The 22,340-nt window shown below is 56.5% G+C and overlaps 6 protein-coding genes across 6 annotated transcripts; all 6 read right to left on the bottom strand.

The window, feature by feature from the left end:
- Positions 1 to 1,616: 1,616 nt before the first annotated feature.
- Positions 1,617 to 2,309, bottom strand: LINJ_35_4260 (conserved hypothetical protein; the record flags this gene model as incomplete). Its single annotated transcript, XM_001469191.1, has 1 exon — positions 1,617 to 2,309. The coding sequence occupies one exon, from the start codon at positions 2,307 to 2,309 to the stop codon at positions 1,617 to 1,619; it is 693 nt and encodes a 230-aa protein (XP_001469228.1).
- Positions 2,310 to 3,123: 814 nt separating this feature from the next.
- On the bottom strand, positions 3,124 to 4,905 carry LINJ_35_4250 (putative Bardet-Biedl syndrome 1 protein homolog (BBS1-like protein 1); the record flags this gene model as incomplete). The annotated part of the gene is made up of 1 exon (XM_001469190.1): positions 3,124 to 4,905. One exon carries the CDS (start codon positions 4,903 to 4,905, stop codon positions 3,124 to 3,126), a length of 1,782 nt encoding a protein of 593 aa, XP_001469227.1.
- Positions 4,906 to 5,757: 852 nt separating this feature from the next.
- On the bottom strand, positions 5,758 to 6,852 carry LINJ_35_4240 (conserved hypothetical protein; the record flags this gene model as incomplete). The annotated part of the gene is made up of 1 exon (XM_001469189.1): positions 5,758 to 6,852. The coding sequence occupies one exon, from the start codon at positions 6,850 to 6,852 to the stop codon at positions 5,758 to 5,760; it is 1,095 nt and encodes a 364-aa protein (XP_001469226.1).
- Positions 6,853 to 7,678: 826 nt separating this feature from the next.
- Positions 7,679 to 9,157, bottom strand: LINJ_35_4230 (conserved hypothetical protein; the record flags this gene model as incomplete). Its single annotated transcript, XM_001469188.1, has 1 exon — positions 7,679 to 9,157. The coding sequence occupies one exon, from the start codon at positions 9,155 to 9,157 to the stop codon at positions 7,679 to 7,681; it is 1,479 nt and encodes a 492-aa protein (XP_001469225.1).
- Positions 9,158 to 10,906: 1,749 nt separating this feature from the next.
- On the bottom strand, positions 10,907 to 12,847 carry LINJ_35_4220 (hsp70 subfamily B suppressor 1; the record flags this gene model as incomplete). The annotated part of the gene is made up of 1 exon (XM_001469187.1): positions 10,907 to 12,847. The coding sequence occupies one exon, from the start codon at positions 12,845 to 12,847 to the stop codon at positions 10,907 to 10,909; it is 1,941 nt and encodes a 646-aa protein (XP_001469224.1).
- Positions 12,848 to 14,894: 2,047 nt separating this feature from the next.
- LINJ_35_4210 (hypothetical protein, unknown function) lies at positions 14,895 to 15,815 on the bottom strand (the record flags this gene model as incomplete). The annotated part of the gene is made up of 1 exon (XM_001469186.1): positions 14,895 to 15,815. One exon carries the CDS (start codon positions 15,813 to 15,815, stop codon positions 14,895 to 14,897), a length of 921 nt encoding a protein of 306 aa, XP_001469223.1.
- Positions 15,816 to 22,340: the final 6,525 nt, after the last annotated feature.

Here is a 22,340-nt window from a genome sequence, read left to right as displayed (position 1 = left end):
TGCGTGGAAGGAGAGGATGCAGTGCGCGCAAGGTGCTGGAATTACGTCTTTGCTTCACACGAGCACACATATACGCGCACGCACGCTACGAGTCGCACCTCTCACGCCACGCTGAGAAAGTGGGTGAGGGAAAGAAATAAAGATATGAGAGCGAGACGAGAGAAAGAGGCGATTGAGGAATACGTGCAAAAATAACATACATGCTTTACCCTACACATCAACCAACCCGCGAAGAAAGGAAAAAGCGAAATAAAACGCATGCACACCCGTTCATGAGCCCATAAATAAGCCAATGAAAGGGCCGTGGTCATGCCAGGCTAATGGCAGCACCCACGCACGCGCGCATGCGCATATATTTACACATATATAAGGAATGCAGATGCGACGGGGGGACTCTCTCCTTCTCTCTCTAGGCATGCAAGGGGCCATGGGCGCATCAAAACCCACAGGGAGTATAGCAAGGGTCCTACATTGTGTTTGCCAACGTGGTGCCACCCCATCTCATTGTCAGACCTCGGTGACGTTGCCCTTGCGATGTACACTCCTGCTCTCGGTGCAGACCCGAGTAGGGCAACAGCAATTCGAAACGCAGGGAAAAATGAAGCAGAGGGCCATGAAGAGCAAGCCCCCCCCCAACCACGCGCAGACAGCGACACCGTATGCCAGGCCGTTAGACGTCATCTTCACCTCTTCTGCCGCGCCTTGTAAGAGTATGTGAAGTGAATAGCGAGATATCGCCCCGCTTGTTTTTCAGGGAGAGGGTGGCCGCTTCGGTGGATTTTTCTTGGTTTGTTTTGAAGTTGCGATGCGCCTGTGGTAACGTGAGAGAGCGCGCAGCTGCGGAGTTCTTGGCGTGTGTTACGGGACTGCGGTATCTGAGTTTGATTTCGCTCTGGAATGGAAGGTGCAAGTACACAAGACAGAAACAAACAAAACGTCTCCGTAGAGGCGGTGATGCGCTACGAAACACCTCGAGTCCCACAAATCGGATTGAGAAATAAAACCGCAAGGTGGAGCGCTGGCTAACGTTAGAATGGCACTCACACACGCACTCCCACGCAGAGGCCAGTCGTGCGTGCCGGCGACGTGAAGAGTAGGGGAGGCGGAAAATCGAGAAATGCGCAGAGAGGAGAATGTTGGAGAAAGAGGGCTGGCAAGGCAAGGAAAATAAAAAGCGCTAAGAGTAAGGCGTGCGTGTCCGTGCCCCTGCACGCAATGGAATATCCAAGCATCGGGCATGGTAAGCCGCAAGCGCGAGTACATCGGCAAGATGGCTGTCATCCAAAGATGAGGAATAAGGAGAATCAAGGAGATTCATCAAGATACACCGCTCTCGCTGCGGCACACACACTGGCTGCTTCGCCTCTGACTCCCCTCACCGTCCACTAGACGCAGATTCGGTTTTTTTTCTCGCCCATTGTAACCCTTGCGGCTGTTATGTCTGGATTTTTTCCCTTTGCAAACCAAGATGACTTAGAATTCAGTGAAACGCTTCGAATCGCGCGAGGTGCACACGCGATCCGGATTTCCGAGCGGCAAGACGAAAAACACCGATCACCATACCCAGCGACCGCAGCACGGCATGCAGGGTTTTCTGTGAGGGGAAAGCCGTGTGGTCAGCGTTCCTTCTTACTCTCGGTCTCGCTTGCATTCTGCTTGCCGCACTGCGCTTCCTCCATCATGGCGTACACCACGTAGGAAGCCGTAAGCGATATCGCTGTGAACACAGCCAAACCACCCCCACACAGTGTCGGGTCCATATCAAGCCGCGGGGCAATCAGTCTCATGCCAATAAGAAGGACTATCACCGGCATTGTCATCATGAGCACGCTGAACACAATGAACACGTAGGCTACCTTCTGGTTCTTCTTTTGTGAGAATCTGCGCGCGAGCGCGGAGCAGTTCTTCGCTTTTTCGCCCAGCGGCATCGTCGCAGCCGTGATGAACTCTCGTTTGGCGTCGCGGGCGAAGCGAACAGTGTCGCCGACAGTGAGCTCGTCGCGGATGGCCGTGTCAGCGGTTTCATCGAGCGACTTGTAGAGAGTTTCATAGAGGTAGCGGCTCTCGTCGGCCTCGACATCCTTCAAGAGGCGCGTGGTGCGGGGCGCCGCGGCAGTTACGGGTGTTCCCGAGTCTTTGGCCGAGCCTTCCCTTTGTGAGATGGTTGCTGTCGTCCTCGGCGATGACAATGCAGCTGGGGTGGCCTCAGGCGTTCCAGTGGACTGTGCCTGTGAGCAAGACGCGGTCGGCGTCGCCAGCGCTTCCTCTGCCTCCGTCAGAGGCAGCGTGGCCGTTCTCTCGGCCGGCATGTCGTCCACTTTTTGGCCTTGCTGCACGGTGAAGGCCTGCTGTGTGCCGTGACAATAGAGGCGCGTTTGTGGGGGGGGGGGGGGCGGTGCGATTGTCGGGGGGAGGCAAAGGGAAAGGAAGGAAGAGTTATCGCGCAGGTGCTGCGTAACCCGACAACGCAAACGCAGCATCGCAGCCGAAAGCGCATCGAACACCAGATACGGGAACACGGGAAGCTGTTGCGCCTTTCCCATTCTATATCAGCGAGACCTCGGCGTCTGCGCGGCGCTGCACCACGGAACGCACGACGTGGGGTTCAGAATACTTGCACATAATCTCGCTTTTCTACGAGGTTCGCCAGTTTTCTTTTGAGACTTGCAGCCAGCATTGGTCAGTGCACACAGAACATGAGGCTGAAAAAGCAGCCGCGTCAGAACAAAAGAAAGAGATGGAGCCCCCTCCCTTTCACTGCATCTTACTCCCGCCTCCTCCGTCATCCGAGCTGTGCAGCCTGCAGATCCTCAGTGCAAGTAGAGGCAGGATGCGCGTGCAGACGCACGCCACCTGCAGCAGAGTTCACGAGAAACAAATAATAGATCCCTCATCACCACCAGCCCCCCCCCATACACACACATAAACGCACGCAGCGATCCACTTCCCATCCTATCCCTTGCAGCAAACAGCGAAAGGGGCTCAGGGCGAGCGTATCTGTTCTTTTTCAAATACGGGGAGGGGGGGACGACACCGACGGCGGGAGGGGCGAAATAGCCGACAGACAGCCTCAATCGGTCTCGACAAGACGAATGAATGGTCTCTAACCGCCTCCTGATAGAGCTACATTTCTGCCATTGCGTCCACCTCCGGCAGATCAACGAGTGTGCGTGCCAACGGTGTACGGCTCTTTGGACCGGTTGCAACGACCAGAATGGCGTTGCCCTTGGCCTCCCCTTCCGAAGTTGTCACAAATGCAGCGCAGGAGAGCGGCACAGAGGGTAGCAACGTAGGAATCGAAAAGATCTGCTGCGGCATACGATAGACGTCGTCTTCAGAGAGACAGAACACGACGCCCACGGCGTGCAGTGGCGCGTCTCCGACGTTCTGCAGCTGCACCTTCACCTTGAACACCGGCCCAAGTCCCTGAACGACGGCGTTCAGCCGCAGCGACGACTCCGCCACCCCTTCATTCTCTTGGATCACGTTGCCCAACTCGGAGGGGACAGAGCCGTTGGCGATCATTTCGAGGTACGCCTTCGCCGTCGTGAGCCGCAGCTGCGACAGGTCGTACTGGAAGAGCTGGTACATCTCCGCCCCGTGCTTGCGCTCGCGCGATGACTGCGTCGCGAATACGGAGCTGAGGTGCGGGATGGGGATGGGGACGTCCTGCTGCGGTGGTGGACCAGTTTCTACCTTTTTGCTAGAAGACAAGTTCACACCGCGGTGAAGCAGCTCAACCACGAGAGAGCCGTTCTGCAGCACGAGCACAAGCGCGCCGTCTGAGCGGCCGTAGCGACCAAACTTCATCGCCGTCACGGTGCCGTAAGCCAAGCTGACGTGGTGCAGCTGAGTGCCGACGTAAACGCGAATCTCACCGTTGCTGAGTGCCACGACAAGCCCGTGTGCCTCGCCAGTGACGGCGTCGTTGATGGTGGAGAGGCCACTGATTGAGCACGGCAAGAAGACGCTCTGCTGTTTCTTGCCTTTGAGGTTGTAGTAGGAGAGCGTGTTCGCCGTTGTGGCCACAGCGATGAGGTTGTTGTACCGCGCAATGGCGCACGGCTGCGCGTCCGGCTGAATCACAGCGTTGTGCAGGCTACCTTGCTTGATCGAGTACACGCGGCCGTCGCGGCACGCGACGACCATTCGATAGTTCACCTCAAAGCACCCGGCCGCAATGAGAAACACAGGCGTGCTAGGCAGCACCACTTTCACCGCCACCTCGGCCGCGTTGTGCTTGAGGACGTAGAGGAAACCCGCCTCGGTGCCAATCACCAGCACGCTCCTTCCTCCCTCGTCCAGCGAGTTTAGCGGGATGGATGCCAAGCAGCAGACAACGTCCATTTGGATGAGCGGAACTGAGCGCAGGCGGGAGACAAACTCACCGCGCTCCTCCGGCGTCTCCTTGAGCAGCAATTCCAGCGTGCGCGAGGAGGTCTGCACGCCGGAGTCTAGCAGGCTCTCTAGCTGCTTCACTGCCTCCTCAACGGTGAGTACCTCAGTGGCAAGGTCCTGCCAGATCACCGACTCCTTTGGGTCGAGAGGAACCGGTGGCACCATGAAGCGGTAGAGCGGCTTGTTGCTGCGGTACATGAAAATGTATGGCCCCGTGGCGACCGCGACGACCGGCTTGCTAAAGGCGTCGCCGTCATCCATGAAAAAAGACGTGATCGCGGACGGCACCCCGAAGAGCGGCAGCTCACGCTGGAGAGATGTGCCGGCGTACACCTTGATGCGCTTGCTGCCATCAGCCACGAGAAGCTGGTAGTCCCCGACCCCGTTCACATCGGCGGTTTCGATGCAGTTCGAAAAGGCCCGCAGGTTTGCCAAGTGATCGCGAAAGGCGTAGAGCCAGAATTTCTCCTTTGATTCCCCGCGATTTCCCTCCTTGGGTGCGGACATGCTGGCAGCTCAGCTGATCAACCGCCTCCCGTGCGATTTCGTGTTGCAGAGCAGGGAGAGGGAGAAGGATAGGGAGGCGGGACAGGAAGCAACTCGCCCACCACGGCAGGTGGGCAGAGACACCGCCGGATGCGTGGGTTCTCGCGGCTTCGTCCTGACCAGGAGGCGAGCAAAGATAGGAGGCGAGTGAAGGGCAACGGACTCTTTCCTCTACCGAGGCGCCGCTGAGAAAACGCGAAAAGGGAACGCGGCGCTGGGTGGGGGGGGGCACTGTGACGATAGTGAGCAGGACAGTGATTGGCACGCCAGCGCACCGACATGAGCAAACACGGCCAGGTGAGGAAGCAAGCGAGACGAGGAGGCCAAGAGAGGTGAAGGGAGGCGAGCAAGGTTACCGCTCCACGACGGAAGGGGTCATCACCTGCGCCCTACAGTGCGCACACAAGCCGTCAGGGCAAAGATCGAGCTGCGAAGGGAGCACGTGAAAAAAAAAAAGAAGGGTGAGTGACGTTGCCATCTGCATGTGCGCATGCATGTGCTTGTCTCTCTTCCGTGGACAGGCGTCGTGTAGTCTGGTATCGTCAGAAGAAAGCCGCAAGCAGCGGCCCCACGCATCATGCTGTCTTCTGCCCCTGCGGCATAGTATGGATGCTTGTAAAAATGGCTGCGCAAACGTGATGTCTTAAACGAGCTTTACGGAAACTGAGCACTCAGGGACCCTCATACACAGCTGTGATGCCACGCAGGCCAGCAGCAGCGCGAGGGCCTATCTTCGCGGTGGAACCGCAGTATTCCCGCGTTTCTTCTGGCTCTGACTTCGCTCTCGTGTGGCAGGAGCGCCGTAAGCCTCGCTCACGGAAGAGTGGGGGTGCAGATCAGCTTCCTCTGCAGCAGGCCGAGCTCGTAGCAGCTGGCCTTCGAGGACGGATTGGACGGGTACGCGCTCGGCTGGGTCGCCACCGCCATCGCACAGGCGCCGTCGTTGCCGGCGTCCTCGTACCCCTCCACCGCGACGTCGTAGTGCACGCCCGCAACCTCCAGCACCATACGGCCGCTACGCAGCACCTTCAGCACACCTACCTTGCCAGGTGGAAGATCGAAGAATGAGAAGGGCGCATTTTCGTGAAAGCGGGGAAGCTGCATCCACACCAGCCCCCCAGGTGCTGCAGTTGCAGACGGCACACTGGCTTGCATGGGGCGCAGGCTGTCCTCGTAAAAGCGCATGTTCGCTGCGTAGGCGCGCTGCTGCTCCAACTCCGCCTCGCGCAAGAAGGCAGTGCCGTCAACATCCATCGGTGTCGCAGCCGACGACTGCGGCGTGCCGCTTACCACGCCTTGAGCCGCAGAGAAAGCAAAGCATTCTTCTGCTGCGAGTCGCGACGGCAAAGAAGCGTCGAGCGGAAGTGGGGCGTACAGCCCTGAGTGCATGGGGTCATCGTTGCGTAATGCGCTCGGCGCTACGATCGTGTTCATCGAGTTGTGTGGAAGCGGCGGCGCCACCTCAGGGTATTGGGAGATGTCGACGTGTCTGCGTGAAGCCTCCTCGAGGGCAGCGTGGGCACTCAGATTGTGGCTGCGGCCCCTGGGGCGCAAGAGTGAGGACGCTGCGATTCCCCGCGCACCATCCCCGTTGCTCGACAGATTTGCGCAGCGTTGCTGTGGATGTCCCCCGCGTGGGTCGGATGACGATTCAGCGGGGCCACGTCCCTCGCCATCACCCCCACCGTGCGCAGGGGAAGACGAGGCCGGCGCCAGTCGGTCTCCTAGGCCGGCGACGGCTTCCGACGAGGATGGCGCCTGCTCCTCGATGTAGAGACCTTGCAGGCGAGCCAGCTGCAAGAGGCTTAGATCTCCGGTGGCCTGTGTAGCAGGAGGACGCGCGGCCGTGTCATCCTCACGAAGCACAAGCTTCGGCTTAAACTTGAGGTTGGGTGCTTTGGGCGGCATGTGCGAGTGTCCGCGAACGGGCCCACACGTGCCATAAAAGAAAAAAGTCAGCTTCAGCTAGGCTGCAGCTCGCGCCTGTTCTCTTTAGCGGGCGCACTGGTGTGCCGACGGCAGCCGGCAACTCTCCACAGCGTGCGCGTGTTTGGGGACGTCGGTGTGGATGGGGTGCGGTGGCAGCGGTGCACCGAGAGGCGACTGCGAGGGTAATCCATGGGCGCACATTATCGAAAGCGCCAAGCACCACAGCACGGAGAGGGAGAAGAGGAGAAAAAAAAACACAGAATCACAGAAAGGATGAAAGTCAAGCAGAGCGACACGCTAGAGGGTGATCAACCGCGATGCTATGAGCGAGATGCAAAACGCCTTTCTCACGAGGGCGCGTACGCACTTTTACGGCACCTGTACGCGTGCAACGACGAACATGAAAAGGTCATCGGATCACTCGTGCTTTCTCACGCCGCGTCCTCTCTCTCACCGCGTCATGGAATTGGCGATGTCGCCAAGCGCGCGTGTCTGGACATGCGTGCGTGTGCCGCGACCACACGCTGCCATTGCTCTTTTTCTTTTCGCTGGTACACTTCACTCCAAGTCGAGAAGGGCATGCGGTAGCCTGGAGTCTGTAAGCAAAAAAAAAGCAAAACAAGGAACAGAAGGAGTCACGTACAGAGTACGAAACGCAGCACCACTGGAGAGACAGACGGAGCGCAAAGTTAGCGGCTCCTCGGCGGCGTGCCGAACCTTTGGTGCGGCATTTGACGAACTCGAGACAAGCCCAGCACCTGCATCTGAATACACCGTTAGCACCACTAATGAGCCCCGCCGCACACTACAAGCTCATATCCCCGTCAAAGGAGCTAAAGCCGGAGAAGAGGAAGAGTGGGTAAAACTCCTTGAAGCGGATGTTGTTGCACCAGTTCCACGCACTGGTGAGCCGGCCATCAATGCAGCTGCCCGCGTCGTCCATGTTGTCCCCGCCGCTGCCGTCGAAGCCGTGCCGGAAGAAGTCGCGCAAAATGGCACGCTTGGCCTGCTCACCACCACCCCAGACCTCGCGCAGGTAGGCCGCGTGTTCGGCGTGTCGCTCCAGGTGGTCGATATGGCCTAAGGTGCGGAGAATTGGGATTATGATGCGGGACACTTGGCCATACTTGTCGATGAAGTGGAACGCGTTTGGCACCTGATCGTCACCGAGGTGAATCCGCTCCGACCCGACCCACTCACCCAGCTCCTCCTTCGTCTCCTGCAGCACCTGCTGAATCGCCTTGAAAAGCTGTGGCGCCTTTTGCACCCGCTGCAGCCCCTGCCCCGTCATGCGCAGCTCGTACTTCTCGTTCGGATTCAGCATATCCTCCTCGGCGAGAGACCACAGCAAGTACATCTTTCGGCACATGTTCTTCCACAGCGAGAGACTCTGCAGAACAAAGATGTACTGCATCTTGTGATTGTGTGTCAGGCGGCTGCCGTCGGCGCCCTCGTCGATCGCCAAGCTCGTCAGCTCAGTACACGAGATCGGCGTGAAGTACTGCTTCAATAATTCCAGCAGTCGCTCGGATGTCTCAACATTGTCATTTGAAAAGCAGTTGGCATCGTTGAGGCTTCGGACCACTACTTCCACATTGTCCTCATGCATGCGGTGCTCGCTGGCGTACTGCTTCACGAGCTTCCCCACAACCACGTCCTTGCCACGCAGGCACCGGTTCAGCATGTTGCGGTCCTTCATGACGGGAACCGGCGTGATGCAGTGAGGCAGCCGTGTGTCCTGCAAGATGTCCTGCATGTTGTGCGTCTCGCAGTACCGGCCCACCGTCACCAACTCCTTCACGACATTGAAGCCGAGTGCCTCGCGTGCCATGTCGCTCTGCACCGCATCTTGAATCATGTAAAGGAACTTGACGTAGTCGGTGCGTAGTAGATCGGGGTTCATCATCTTGTAGCGCCGGCACATCTCAATCGCAGCACGGATCTCGTGCTGGTACGGCGTGAACTCGTGGTCGCGCATGAAGGATGCGGCTTTGCGCATGTCGAGACCTACGATGAGTCCCGTCAGTGCGTTCGTGAGCTCCTTCACGATGAGCAGCTCGCGATTCTTGAGCTTCAAGGCAGATGCGGAGTCGACCTTGTCGGTGTAGGAGGAGGCAAGAATGACGCCCCGCATGAGGCGTTGTATCTTGCGTTCCTGAGGGCTCAAGCGCAGAGGGATGTGTTCGGCATTGGCAATGGGGGCGTCAAGTAGGGCGTACTCCTCCCGGAACTCGAACGTCTCCTCTACACCACGCCTGCAGCGCCCCATGACGAGCGAACCCATCCAGCCCTGGAACAGCTCACCAAACCACGACGTTGTGCCAGCAAGAAAGGGAGGGTTGACCAAAGGAGGAGGGATAACAGGAGGATCAAGAGCAGGGGTCACACAGAGATGAAGAAAAAATCGCACCTGAAACCCACACCGCAGCTCCGCAACAAACACCAACCGAGCAAATACGCTGTCGGCAGGAGTATCAATTCTTTGCAGCACGCCTCCACACACGCGGACGGCTCGGACAAAGGCTGATGGCGAGACAGGGAGAGCGAGACGGCCAAGCGGCACGAAGAAAAGCGCCACCCCAGGCGGAAAGGGGCACTAAAGAGAGAAAGAGAGAAAGAGAAGATCGACGGAAAGAAACGAGGGGAAAGGTCGGAATCGCGCTCGCGGCAGTGCACAGAATCATGCGCGACTGTGGAAAAGCGCGCAGATTCTAGCGAAGAAAAAACAACGACGCCTCGGTGTGATTGACCTTCACTTCTTTTTGTTTGCTTACATTAATACCCCTTTTGCACGTCTACGTGTGTATATGCTCTGTGTTGGCAAGAATCACTACAACAGTGTGCACAACAGCAGCCTTCGTGCGTGTGCGCGTGCGTGTAAAGACGATCGTGCCTGATGTGTCTCTGAGTTGATCTCGCTCTCCTCAGATTTCACAAAGAGCGCGACAGGGAGAGGGAGGGCGACGGACTCGTGAGGAACAAAATCGTCAGCCCTGTTCCGCGCTGCACACACAAGCGAATACACAAACCACGGATGCTGCAATCACCGAGTCGTACGTAGGGCGGATATCACATTCACCAAGCAGAGATTCATGGGAAACAAAACGGAGAATGACAGCATCGGAGAACGGGTAGGACAACAAAGAGGGAAGGATGCAGCTTGAAACGCTGAGGAGTGCGTGCGCAAAACAACCAGACACCTCAGCCCAGGTGTGCACGTGGACTCCACCTCGCGCTGTCAGCTTCTCAGTAGAGTGGGCGATGGGCCAGACGGTGTGAGGGGGAGGGGGACTACAAGGCGACGCCGACAACGAACCCTCCCCCCAGTGAGGCGCAGTACCGCTATTTTAGGGAATCCAGCAAGACAGTCGCCCATGCCCCGGTAGTTGTGGGTTTTTGCCCCTTTCTTTGTTTTTTTTTGCGGTTCCGCTGCTTTCGTTTCGCAACCAGTTAGGCTCCATTTCCTTGTGCGTGCGCTTGTGTGATTCGATAAGCGAGTTGGGGCACTGCCGCTGGCAAAAGAGAGACGGAGGCAGCTGGGCGCGTGTCCGCTCATCCCTTTCCCTCTCGCAACTCCCCTCCCCGCAAGAGCAACCTCTTTACCGCCTCCACGTCCTTCTCGCACGCCTCTGGGCATCCGTTTGTGTGCTAGCGAACAAGCGCGTAACCGTAAGAGGGGAAGGGGGACGTTCATGCAGTCGCTGAGAAACAGTGGAAAACGAAGCCGCGCATGAAGTCCGCTGCAAGCGCAAGGCTTGGCGCCATACACCTCCAACGATTATGCATGGGCCCACACGAAGGCCAACGATAATGAACAACGCCACTCAAGCCGCCACGAAACGACGGCAATGGCGTCCTCGCGCGGAGGAAGAAAGGAGATCGCACCCAGGCCGCAAGCTGAGACGGCGAAAGTTGGGCGGAGAGACAGTGCAAGGCCAAGGAAAGAGGAGCTGCGTTATGGCACCTAGTCGCGCGCTTCGCGCTGTCGCCTATGTTTTCTCTGTCGCTGTGTGTGTGTGTGTGCGTGTGTGTCTCACGGCTTGTCCACAACGCGTGTGACCAGGCCGCCAGCAACCGTTTCGCCATCCTGCTGAAGGACAAACCGCCCCAGCGCGCGGCACTCCGTCGCCGGTTCGAGGGCGACAGGCGACTCAGCACGGAAGAGCATCATCGCCTGTGCGGCCGGCGGCACACACTTCACCATCCCCTTCGACCAGTTTCCTGTTTTGCCGTCCATCTTAGATATGAGTGCGACAACATGCACCCGCACCGTCAGGGCGTGCACAATGATGGTGAAGCTCGCCCCTGGCAGGATGGACTTGGTGAGGGTGCGAAAGGTCTGGATATGCGCCTCAAAGTCGGTGGAACTGTGGATTAACAAATTCGGCTCGCAGCCCACACAGCCCGGGTACAGTCCTGTCACGGACGAGTTCGTGCTGATCTCTACCATCTCGCCAGCAAAGGCGACGAGAACAGGGCCAGCCACAGTGGGCTTCTGAATCGACTTGACAGCGACCCGCACCTCGCTCGGCACGAAATGAACCGTGTCCCCTGTGAAGAGCCTTCCGCTCTCGACCTTGGCGTAGAGGGTGGTGCCCTGCACGTCTTGCAGACTCAGGCGCAGCGGTCTGTTCAGCAGGCGACTCTCCAACGGACACTTGTCAATCATCTCGATCAAGCTGAGATCGTGGTACCAAGGCGTCTCCTTGGCGCCCCGCTGAGTGATGTTGACGCCTGCCATGCCACTAATGGGGCAAAAGCCGATGATGGCTTCCTCCGGGATGCGGGTCTGCTTGAGCAGGAGCTGCAGCTCCCGCACCACGTAGTCGTAGCGCTCCTGTGAATAGGCGACGGCGTCCATCTTGTTGACGGCGACGACAATGGACCCGACGCCGAGCGTTTTCAAGACCAGAAGATGAGACTTGGTACCGTGGTGCAGCCCCGTCTCGAACTCGGAGGTGGCCGCCGTCACGACGAGCAAGGCAGCATCGGCCTGGGTGGCACTGCTGATCATGCTGAGCACAAAGTCCTTGTGCCCTGGGGCATCGAGGATGTGCACGCGACGGTGCTCCGTTTCGAAGCAGAAAGAGCCGGAGTCGATGGTGACGCCACGGCGCCGCTCCTCCTCACACTGGTCCAGCAGCCAGGCGTACTTGAAGGAGTCCTTGCGGTGCGTGCGGTCTGCTTTTTCGTTTCTCTCGACATCCTGGATGCTAACGCGGCCCAAGAGCAGGAGGAGGTGGCCCAGCGTGGTGCTCTTTCCGGCATCGACGTGGCCGGCAATCACAAACGTGCAGTCCGGCTTCTCCTTGTCCGGTTCCATCTCTAGCATCTGCTTCGTGCGTCGCTGCGATGTGCCCTTCGAGCCCCTCAAGGTGGTCGTGGTGCGGCCAGAACTCGCGCTCGGCGATGCAGAGTTGCCCTCGTTATCGCTCGCCTCCTCGCCGCCGGGTTCGGGTGACTCGACAGCTGGAAAAGTGGATGCCCGGTTCGCGGGTCCAGCAGCTGCGGTGACCTTCAGGACGCCGCCGCCGCGCTTGGAGCGCTCCTCGTCTCGCTTTTCTTTGAGTTGCAGGAAGGCGGGCTCGACGTCGTAGTTGCTTGCCCGAAGTGCCGTGACCGCCTCGCCCTCCGAGAGCGGCAGCATCGTCGGTGCACTTGCTTTCCACAAGGCGTGCAGCTGCGGCAACAGCATGTCGAGCAGCTCGTAGTCATCGTCCACCTGCGGCGATATCGTTGTGTACGGGTTAACGCGCACGGCCGGAGCGGCGGACGCAGTGGCCTGAGCGGTGCTTTCGGACATGTGCGCCGGTTCAGGCGGCGCCGCACTCGCTGTGGCCTCGTACGCTGCCTCGTCGTACTCCCCCTCCTCCTCGTACTCTTCATCATAGTTGTAGTCGTCGTCGTCACCGTAGTAGTCGTCCCCCTCCAACTCGCCAGCCACCTCAGCGTAGAACTTGTTGTGTCGATTCATTGCGAAGCGCGGGTCTACTATTTGTGTGTGCGTGTGTGAAGCGGGGGGGAGGGGATGGCAGCGACTCCGTTTGTAAGGGGTGTGCGCGCGTTAGAAATGAAGAGGAGAACGAAAAACAAGGGCGATCGGCACGCCTCTCTTGACGGCGATGAGTACAAATTCTGTCAGCCTAAGAGAGCTTGCGGTGCGTCGTCTCGTCACCTGCGCCGGTGAGCACGTAGTTTCACAAGGATGAGGAGGAAAGCCGCTGCCGAGCTACTTCAAAGAGCAAAACAACAGCAAAAAAAAAATTCTGTCCCCAGCCCCCAGATAGAAACGAAGGGACGTCGCCTACTGAGATGCATACGTGCACTCGTTGCGTGTAGTCGTGTGAGATTTCGGACAGTCGAAGCGCTTTTGTCGCGAAGACAACAGAGCAACAGCAATCGAGCCCACACACGCACACCAAAACCAGCACGGACACACCGCGTCACTCTTCGGCAAAGCGCTCCTCTGCCGTCGTCTTGGCACGCCCTCTTCACACAAGGGCAGCACAGAGAGTGAGAGAGACGAAGGCCGGCGTGAGATGATGGCTGCGGGTGCGTGTGTGCAGTGGCGTTGTTGCTTAAACGCTCTGATCGGAAAGGAAGATATGGGAAGAAGAGTATGAACCTCCGTGGTACCCACAAGGAGGGGCATCCGCATCCGTTTTCGATCGCGTATACATTTTTTTTTGTGCGTGTGTGTGGGGTGTGCCCATGCGTTGAGAAGGGTAATTTGGCGGTCGCAAAGACATTGAAAGCGTGCAGAGCAAGCCGTAAGAGTTTGAGAGTGCAAGAGAACGAAAGATAGCGAATGGTTAGATGCCTCGAGCTCACACGCATCTACACGCATCGTGCGAGGTCGCCAACGCCGTGGTGGCGGGACGACGGCGCGGGCAGCATTGCAGAACGCACGCTTCTTCCATTTCGATGCGTTCTCACTTGAGAAGGCCACGACGGCCTCCGTGCGAGAGCGTCACGGCGTGCGTGTGCCAGAAGTAGGTCACATCTCTGCCAGAAGTTCTCACCTTCGTGTAAGCGGCGGTAAAACGTTGCGAGTATGAGAACGTTGGGGAGGGGGGGCGAGAGAGAGGTGGGCCCACTGATGCTGTGTACACGCATGCGTTCTTCCTCCTCACACAGAATCCTTCTCCTTGGGCACTCTTTCTCGTGTGATGCAGCAGGGGCTCTAATGTACGCGTGCGGGACGCGTAGAGGCACCGAAAGAACGTGTCAGGCAATGGCCGTAGCAAACGCATTGGCGTCGGAAACACAATGGGAAAAAGAAAGGATGTGCATGTGCACACGTGCACAACGTGCATACACACTTACGCCGTACAAGCACCAGCCCAAGAGAGAGAGAGCCACCGTCCCTGCGTTCACATTCGAAATCGTGTGAGAGGCGACGGTGGAGAGGTGTAAGACGAGACGGTCGTCCACCGATAGACCCAAAGTGAAGGGACTCCAGGAGACACACTACATCACATAAAAGCAAAAGAGATGAGCTCGAAGAGAGAGAGAGGAGGCCGAAAACGAATGGCGGCGGCGAAGAGAGGGGTGCGTGCTGAGTAGAACAGGAGGCAGATGCTGCTAGATGAGTCGAGAAAGAGAGACAAAGGGCGCCCAAAACAAAGGAGCCGTGCTCGGCGGCACCTGGGCCAAGACAGTGGCACCACTCCTTAAAAATAAACAAAAAGCAAATTCAAAAGAAAAACGAGAAGCAAAAGAAAAGGGCAAGCGCAACCCCGACATGAGAATGTGCCTACAACAGGGAAAGCGACTTAAAATACACACATACATATACAGGCCTTCCGAAGCAAGCACCATAAAGCAAAGAGCACCCTCACGCACACACACACACACAAACACTCGGCCCGCACGACCCGCTAGCGATGTCTTCGTGCGTGTTTGTGTACATGTATGTGTGTGCGTGTGTGTGTGTCGAGGAAGTGGCCCCCTCCTTTCTCTCTTCACGTTCCCTTCTCCCTTTGAGACACAGTGGGGCAGCACAAGACAGCACGTCCGCTTCAAAAGATGCCAGACAGCTTCGCGCAGTGATCGACGCCGCGACGCAAGCAATCGGTCCGGCCACCTTCACCGCTCTCTAAGCCAGAGTGTGAGTACTCGTCGTGCAAGCTACCCACCAGCCCATCCCTCGTCGTACTGGAAAAAGACGACGTCGCCCACAGAGACGCCGTCGCCACGGGCAAGCCGCTCTCGGGGTCAACGTGTTCATCCCGCACAACACGGCCTAGCGGGATACGGGCGCTGAAGTCCTCCCTCTCTTTCCTCGCCATGAGAGCTCGTCGCACATGTGAGGTGAAGGCGCCGACGGCAAAGTTTCTGTCACGCGCGATCTGCGCATACGTCGCTCTCCCTGACTCGCGCGTGATAGCGGCAGTCTGCTGCAGTGCGCGCTGGCAAAACTGCAGGCTACTCAAGATGTCCCGCGCCGCATCGGCCCCGAGGATACGACTGCACTCCGTGTAGTTCATGGCCGCGATCGCGACGTCAATGCAGCGGCGCACCACAAACAGCGACACTGTGCGGGCAACTACGTCCCTTGTCTGCGGAGAGAGCGCCAAGGCGCCACCGCGAACCAGCAGAGGGGCAAACAGCTGATCATACAGCTCCTGCTGGGCCAAAGGGGGCGCATAGAGGAGTGTGTACATGAAAATCACGCGCATCTCCGCAAACAGCGGAAACCAGTCAGCCCCGACAAGCGAGAGCAGTGCCATGGTTGTAAGCATGATCATAAGCTTCAACGCAGGGACGCCGATTTCTACCTTGGTGCCTGGGCGAGGCGCATTCGCAGTGGCCGGCGATGGCGCCGGCGGCCCCGCCGTCACCACCGTCGTAGAACGCTGCTTGAGCGCTGCAAAGGCGGCATAGGTGAAGCCGAGGTAATACAGGAACGACAGTACCAACAGCCGCAGTGAGTCAAACATCCTTTATCGACTCTCCGCGCCAAAAAAACGAAAGCCTGCCTGCAGTGCCACGTGCCCGAGAAGGGGTTATCAAGCAAGATTTGCCCCTCCTTCCTGCGCAGGTGTGGTCAGGCAATCGGATGCCCACGTTATGATCGCGGCAGGTCTCAAGGTGCGTCTGGCCACCTACCTGTTTTTTTTTTGCTCTTGCGCAGGTAGACGAGGGAAGCGTAGTGGACGATGTGAGAAACGTCCCTGCGTTCCGTCTGCCTGCGCTGTGGACGAATTCTTTCGCTGCCTATCTATCTTCGCTATCCGCTTGTATAAGTTTTTGTTCTAAAAGGGGAAGGCGCGTGCGTATCTCGCTCCTCTGTGTTCCTGCTCGAAGCAGTCCGCCAGTCGCCGTGAGGCACAGCCTGTTCCAATGGCTCGATGCATGATGCACGGGGGAGTGGTGCGCAACAGGAAAAAAAAAGAAAGCGCAGACAGCGAACGAAAATATGTGAAGAAGAGCAGCATGACGTGTTCCCCTCCCTCTCACGCATCCAAGGGGCACAAAAACGATAGAGGGATGAGAGGCTGACACCATGAGCATGAGCGGAGAAGGCAGGGGTATCTTCTGAGTCGAAATGCGCCTCTCCCTCCTCGATTCGTTCGGTTAGAACAGCGACGGTGGCCATCACCGCGACTCTTCTCCAGCGCTCAGCACGGAAGACTCACGCCACACGCTGTAACTTCGACCAGCGAGCGTGCGCTCTGCTAGCGAAACTTCGCCAGCATCGCTCCACTCGATAGAGCATCCGTGTGCACTCGGAATCACATCGAGCCGTGCGCCAGAGCTAGACAGCCACCAGCACACACACACACACACACAGCGCACGCGCCACTGCCCATGTGCGGCTCTTGTTTGCACTCCGTTCGTTTGTGTTGCTGCTGATGATGATTTCCTGTTTGTCTTTTTTTGTTGTTGTTCATTTCGTTTCCTTTGTTGTTGTTGTTTTTTACGGATTCATAAAAAGGTTAGTCATGCACCACCACCACCACCCTCTGTCTCTCTCGCGCAGCCACGCCGGCACGCACGTACAGACGCACACACACACACACACACCGACAGGACCACAAATTCACGCGCACAAGATCCCATTGATGTACCCATGCAGCACAGAAACACAAGCCCAAAGCCACGCCCCACGCCTTCTCGCGTTGCTCGCTTCCTTGAGATCGGCATTGTCTTCGTCTTTTGGTTTCTTTGTTTCGTCGATTCTGCGCTCCTAGAAAGACGGCCTCTGCCCTCCCTCTCCCCTGCCGCTCCCACCCGTACGCCCCATCACTTCCACTTTCCTGAATCCAGTCCTCTATTGAATGCGCGCACTGGTTTGATGGCGCGTCTGTTCCGAAGAACAACGAAACACCACGACGGTGGGGAATGAAGGGAGGGCAAGGGACGAACAACAGCAAAAAAGATACAGTCAAGTCGTTGTTGCAGTGCTGTCCTACGGAGGCGCAAGTGCGCACGTGCGTTCGCCACTGCACAAGCTTTTTGCGTTCTGTCGTTCGTGTACATGTCTGCGACTGTGTGTGTGTGTGTGTGTGTGTGCAGGTGCGCGCGCCTTTAAAGTTCCCTTTTTCTTCCTTTTACGTCCCGCTCAGCAAAGCAATCACGGAGGCGGAAAACCAGCCGGCCACCCAAACAGCCAATCAACGAACTAGCCAACCAGCATCGCCATCAAAATACAACAAAAACGCCACAGGAGAAAGTGACACGCCATCACAAGCATACGCACACGCACATACAGAGAGATATGCGAGAAAGGGAAAGAAAGGAAGGGCAAAAACAAGAAGAAAACCTTAGTCAGAGGCACCGCTTGGTGACGCGAGAGAGAGAAGCAAACGAGCGAAGAAAAAAAAGGCAAAAGGAACAGAACAAAGCCGCACACGCGCACAAAAACATCAGATAAACGAACAAGAAAGGATATAAGAGTGAAAGAGGGGAGGTGCACATACCGACTGAATGAAAAAAAAAAACGCTCGTTCACGAGAGCAAACGACGGAGACACCAAACAGACGTACAGCGCTGGAGCACTAAAGAGACGCGCTTGGAAGCTGGTAGTCGTGCTGACCGGCACTCGTCGCTTCGTCCCTCAACTAACGCGCTGTCTGTCCTCCTCCGTCGTCCTCTGTCTTTCAATCGTCCTCCCCCTTCCCTCCCTGTCTCGGCGGCTGCTTCACCATCACTCGTCCACTGCGTTTCGCGACGGCTTTTCGCGCATCACTCAGTGCGTTTGTTTGCGCATGTGTGTGTGTGTGTGCTTGTGTGGACCTTGTTCGTGGTAACTTTTTTTTCTTCACATCATTCCCAAAATCTTCGCTTAGAAGCTTAAGGGGGACGTTCTTTTCCTCTACGCCACATCTTTCCTTATGTTTTCGTTCTTTACGTCTTCTATCTAGGCTCTTCACACTGCAATGATTTTCTGCATCGCAACTCATCTAACCCTGGCGCCTGCGGGAGATCGCGGAGGTTGTTTCTCGACCTTCAAGCTTTTCACCCTTGTTCTTCCCAATTTCGCCTTGTTTTCCTCACTATTTCTTTTTTTCTCCTCATGTAAGCAAGACCCCGTCTTCTGAGCACCCCAGCCACCTTCATGTGCGCCGTCGATGCGCAGCGCACACGCCAAAAAAAAAGAGGCGAAAACGAGGACACGCTTCATCGCCATCGAGTGCGCGGTCACGCGCGCAAGCACGCCTCTTTTCTTTGCTGTATGTCGACCTCTGGTATCTGCTCTGCTGCTAGACGCTTCAACTCGTTCGCACCGTTTAGCGTGGATGTCTGTGGCTTTCGCTCTCCCATACGCAGTGTCGTGAAAACGAAGTGAAGGTCACCCACTGTTCGCTCCATCCTTCCCTTCGAAGAAGTACTACTCTCTTCTGTTTGATGTGCATGTTCGGATGATCGGAAGAGTCGGCACACACACACAGACACGCACACAGAAAAAAAAAACGAAACAAGCGAGAGACGACAGGGCAACGCGACGGCACGTTTAAAGGCGCATGGCCGAAAGTAAAAAAAAAACGACAAGGCAAAGACGCCCATCGTCTTCCTAGAAAACAACCAAGAAAGTGAAGCAAACTCTCTCACCCTTTCCCTTTAACATATCAAGAAAGGCGTCAGGGTTTTTTCGTTTTTCTGTGGTGGGTGAAGGGGGATTGTTCTCGTTGTCTTTTCAATGCCCTTTCTTTCACAAGATGTAGCGTAGAGGAACAACGGCAAGGAGGCGAGCAGGGAAGCACAACAGAAGAAGGAGGTTGGGGGTGGGAACAGAAAGAGGAAGTTCGAGATACATAGAAAGGAAGCAAAGAAACAAGCGCACGCACGCAAATACACAATACTGGAAAACCACAAAAGAAAGAGATGTATCGCGTGCGTGGAAGTGGAAAGCAAAAGCTAAGAAAAAAGGAGGAAAACAACAGAAGGCGAAAAAGGGGGAAAAACGAAGAGCAACGTACGACACACGCACAACGCTGAAGGCGCGGCACACACACACACACACACGCACATACAAAAGGGAGAAACAACACCAAAAAGAAAAAGAAGTCACAAACGCACGCCCAGGAACGAACAAAAAAGCGTGGGAGTTACAACAGCCTCATTCACTCGCCGCAGCACACCCACCGGCATCATTAAGCAAGCGAGATGGGTGACATGAGGCAAAGAAACAGGAGGAAGAAGCACACGCGAGAGAGAGACAAGGTGTGTATGTCTGAGTGAAGGTGGGAAAGAGGGTCACAACGACGAAAAGAAAAAAACGCAAACGTGTGTGCTCATGTCTCTTTCCCTCTTTCTTTTGCTTGTTTGGGTCTCTGTCTCTCTCGCTCGTCCTCCGTTGTTCACCCCCATAGCGCACTGCTACTTTGATCTACCAGCCGCCATCGTATCGCTGGCCACAACAATATTTTCCTTCCCAACATATCGACGCGTTTTTTTTTTCGCCAGTCGCTGCGCACTAATCCTTTCCCCTCCCTTCTCTGTCTCACGCCCCTCGTCGACACTGAAGTGTCCCTCCTTTGGTTCGCGTGCCACATTTCTGCGTTCCCTCTGTACTTTTGGCTTGGCGTCATCGCTGCCGCCACCGTCCTTGGGCAGCGCGCACACAAGTACACCCGCAGCCCACAAAGGTAGAGCGCTTGTGCGTGTATGAGGAAAGAAGGGCGGCCCTGCAGTTCGATAGCTGGCAGGAGAGAAAGAAAACAAAGAGCGGCGAAGGCAACCGGGCAATAAAAACGGGGTGCGAGAGGGGATCACACAACGTGCGAGAAGCCCAGAGCAAAAAAAGAAGTACGAAAAGTGAAAAGCACAAAAGACGACGCGCACAGGCACACGCAGACGAAGAGAAGGGCGAGACAAAGCCAAGGCATAGCAACCGTCCAGATTCCGCACGAAGCGCGAAATGGGAGGTGGAAGCGAAAGCGATGTGATGGGCGGTGAGGTCGTGTGGAAGGACGTGGGAAAAAGGGAAGCTGGGGCGCGAGAGGAGAGGCAGGCGTGAGTGTCGAAAGATGAGACAAGGCAACAAAGCAATGTACGCCGCCTGGAACACACGAAATAAAAAGGAGGTAACGTAGGAGACCAAGGTGAAAAACAAGAGTAGCAGTTCGGCCTCTATTCGTGGGTCGATCCTTGAAGGAGTAACGCAGAGGAGGGGGTGAGGGAAGGGGACGGGAAAAGGGCGGGGATTGGGCGGCGTTGGGATGCGAGGAAGCGCCGAACCTCACCTCGTCACCCTGTAGCGTGCGTGTCTCGCACTCGCCGCGTTAGCCTCTGTTGCTGCCGTCGCATCTGCTCCCCCCCCCACACACACACGCACACACATCCCAAGAAAACGTTCGAGTCTGTGTGTATATGCATTTAGGTGGTGCTCTTCAGTTCTCGCATGCTAGCGACAGAACATACGGCGCCATCGCCTTCCTCACGCACAGCCGCGAAGCGACGCTAAAGTGCGCGCAGGCACAGGCCAAGGGACAGAAATCGGCAGAGACCACAACGCACGTACGCACACATGCACACCAACACGAAGGGAGAAAGAGCTCGCGAAGTAGAAAAACACACAGACACTCGCACACGCAAGTGCACACCCTTTTTGCATGTGCTACACTGGTCAAAGAGAGAGGGAGAGAGAGAGGGGAAAAAAAGACATGAAAACTACAGCAAAACATGCATATATATAAATATAGAGAGAGGGGGAATCCCACAGAAATGCTCTTTTCTTATTCCTGCTTTCTTTTTGCCTGTGAGAATTCCCGAAAAGAAAGGAAAAGAAACCCCCCAGGGGAAAAAAACGTGTAGATCATATAGGAAATAAATCCGATATTGGCGTCTTCATTCTTGATTCGAATTTTCCTCCTCAGCATCATTCCTGTTTCTTTTTTTATGTTGTTTTTCGTTTCCCCCTCGAAGCGCAGACGCACACTCACGTGCACACGCTCACACACACACAAACACACAACAAAAACAAAAGCAAAGGCGCAAGCGTCAAGGGAAATTACTGGCCAAACTACCTTCACGGTAGAGAGAACATGCAGAAAAAGAGCCTCGCACACACTATTCATTTTTGTTCTTCTATGCTGCCACTCACATTGCCTTGTCTTCGCTAATCTGCCGGAAGGCGAAAGAAAAGAGGAGAGAGAGAGGAGACGCCAATATCTGAAAAGGCGCGCGGTAAAGGGAGAAAACGAAAATAAAAACGGCGACCGGCAGAGGCGGAGCTGCAGAACACACAAAGATGGGAGAGGAACAGCGCCACTCCCCTCACATACACACACAAACCATGAAAAGAAGGAGGGAGAAGTGCTGCCCTTCTACGGCGTAGTTGCAGAGGAACGGGCGGGGGTCGTGGCGGAGCTGAAGAAAAAGAGATGGAAAACAAAAAGAGCCTAGAAAGAAATGTGTCCTGTAGCCGCTGCTTTCTCTTTGCCCGACCCTCAGGGCAGGGGATGCATGCACCGCGGGGGGGGGGGGGTAGAGGAGGCAGCTGAGAAGATGGAGGTCAAGATGCTTTTTGCTGTGTTCGCCACACCGCCCCATGCTTGCCTGTTTTTGTTTGTTTGCCATCATCTCTATCATTCGCGGTCCCCTTCTCGGCGTCAAGCACGGGAGTAGAGTGCCTGCATCGCGTCATCATCCCCTCAGAAGCACAACCACAAAGATGCTCTGGACAGCCAACGGCGTGTCTTTCTCCCCTGAAAGACCCTGAACGAAAGTCACGCGCCCGCGTCCTCGCTCAGGAAATTCTATGCGCCACGAGCATCCCTCCCCCTCCCCTCTTCGTCCTTAAAAGCCCGCAAGCAGCACTGTAGCAGACCACCACCGCGTCGCAGGTGAGCCTGCCTCCGCTGCCCGAGAAGAGAGTAAGAGGGGGTCCGAGACGAGTGCAAATACTTGTTGAAGTTCTTGTGCTTCTCTCTCGTTCATCGAGCGTGTTTTGGTGGGAGCGCGACTTTCCGTGACGCCCTTTCGTCTGTGCCTTCCGTGGGCCTCGCTTGCCTCATTGC

Source organism: Leishmania infantum, chromosome 35 (genome assembly GCF_000002875.2).
Source record: "Leishmania infantum JPCM5 genome chromosome 35".
Taxonomy (NCBI): Eukaryota; Euglenozoa; class Kinetoplastea; order Trypanosomatida; family Trypanosomatidae; genus Leishmania; species Leishmania infantum.
The sequence above is the reverse complement of the archived record's forward strand: the minus strand, read 5'-3'. Positions and strand labels throughout refer to the sequence as shown.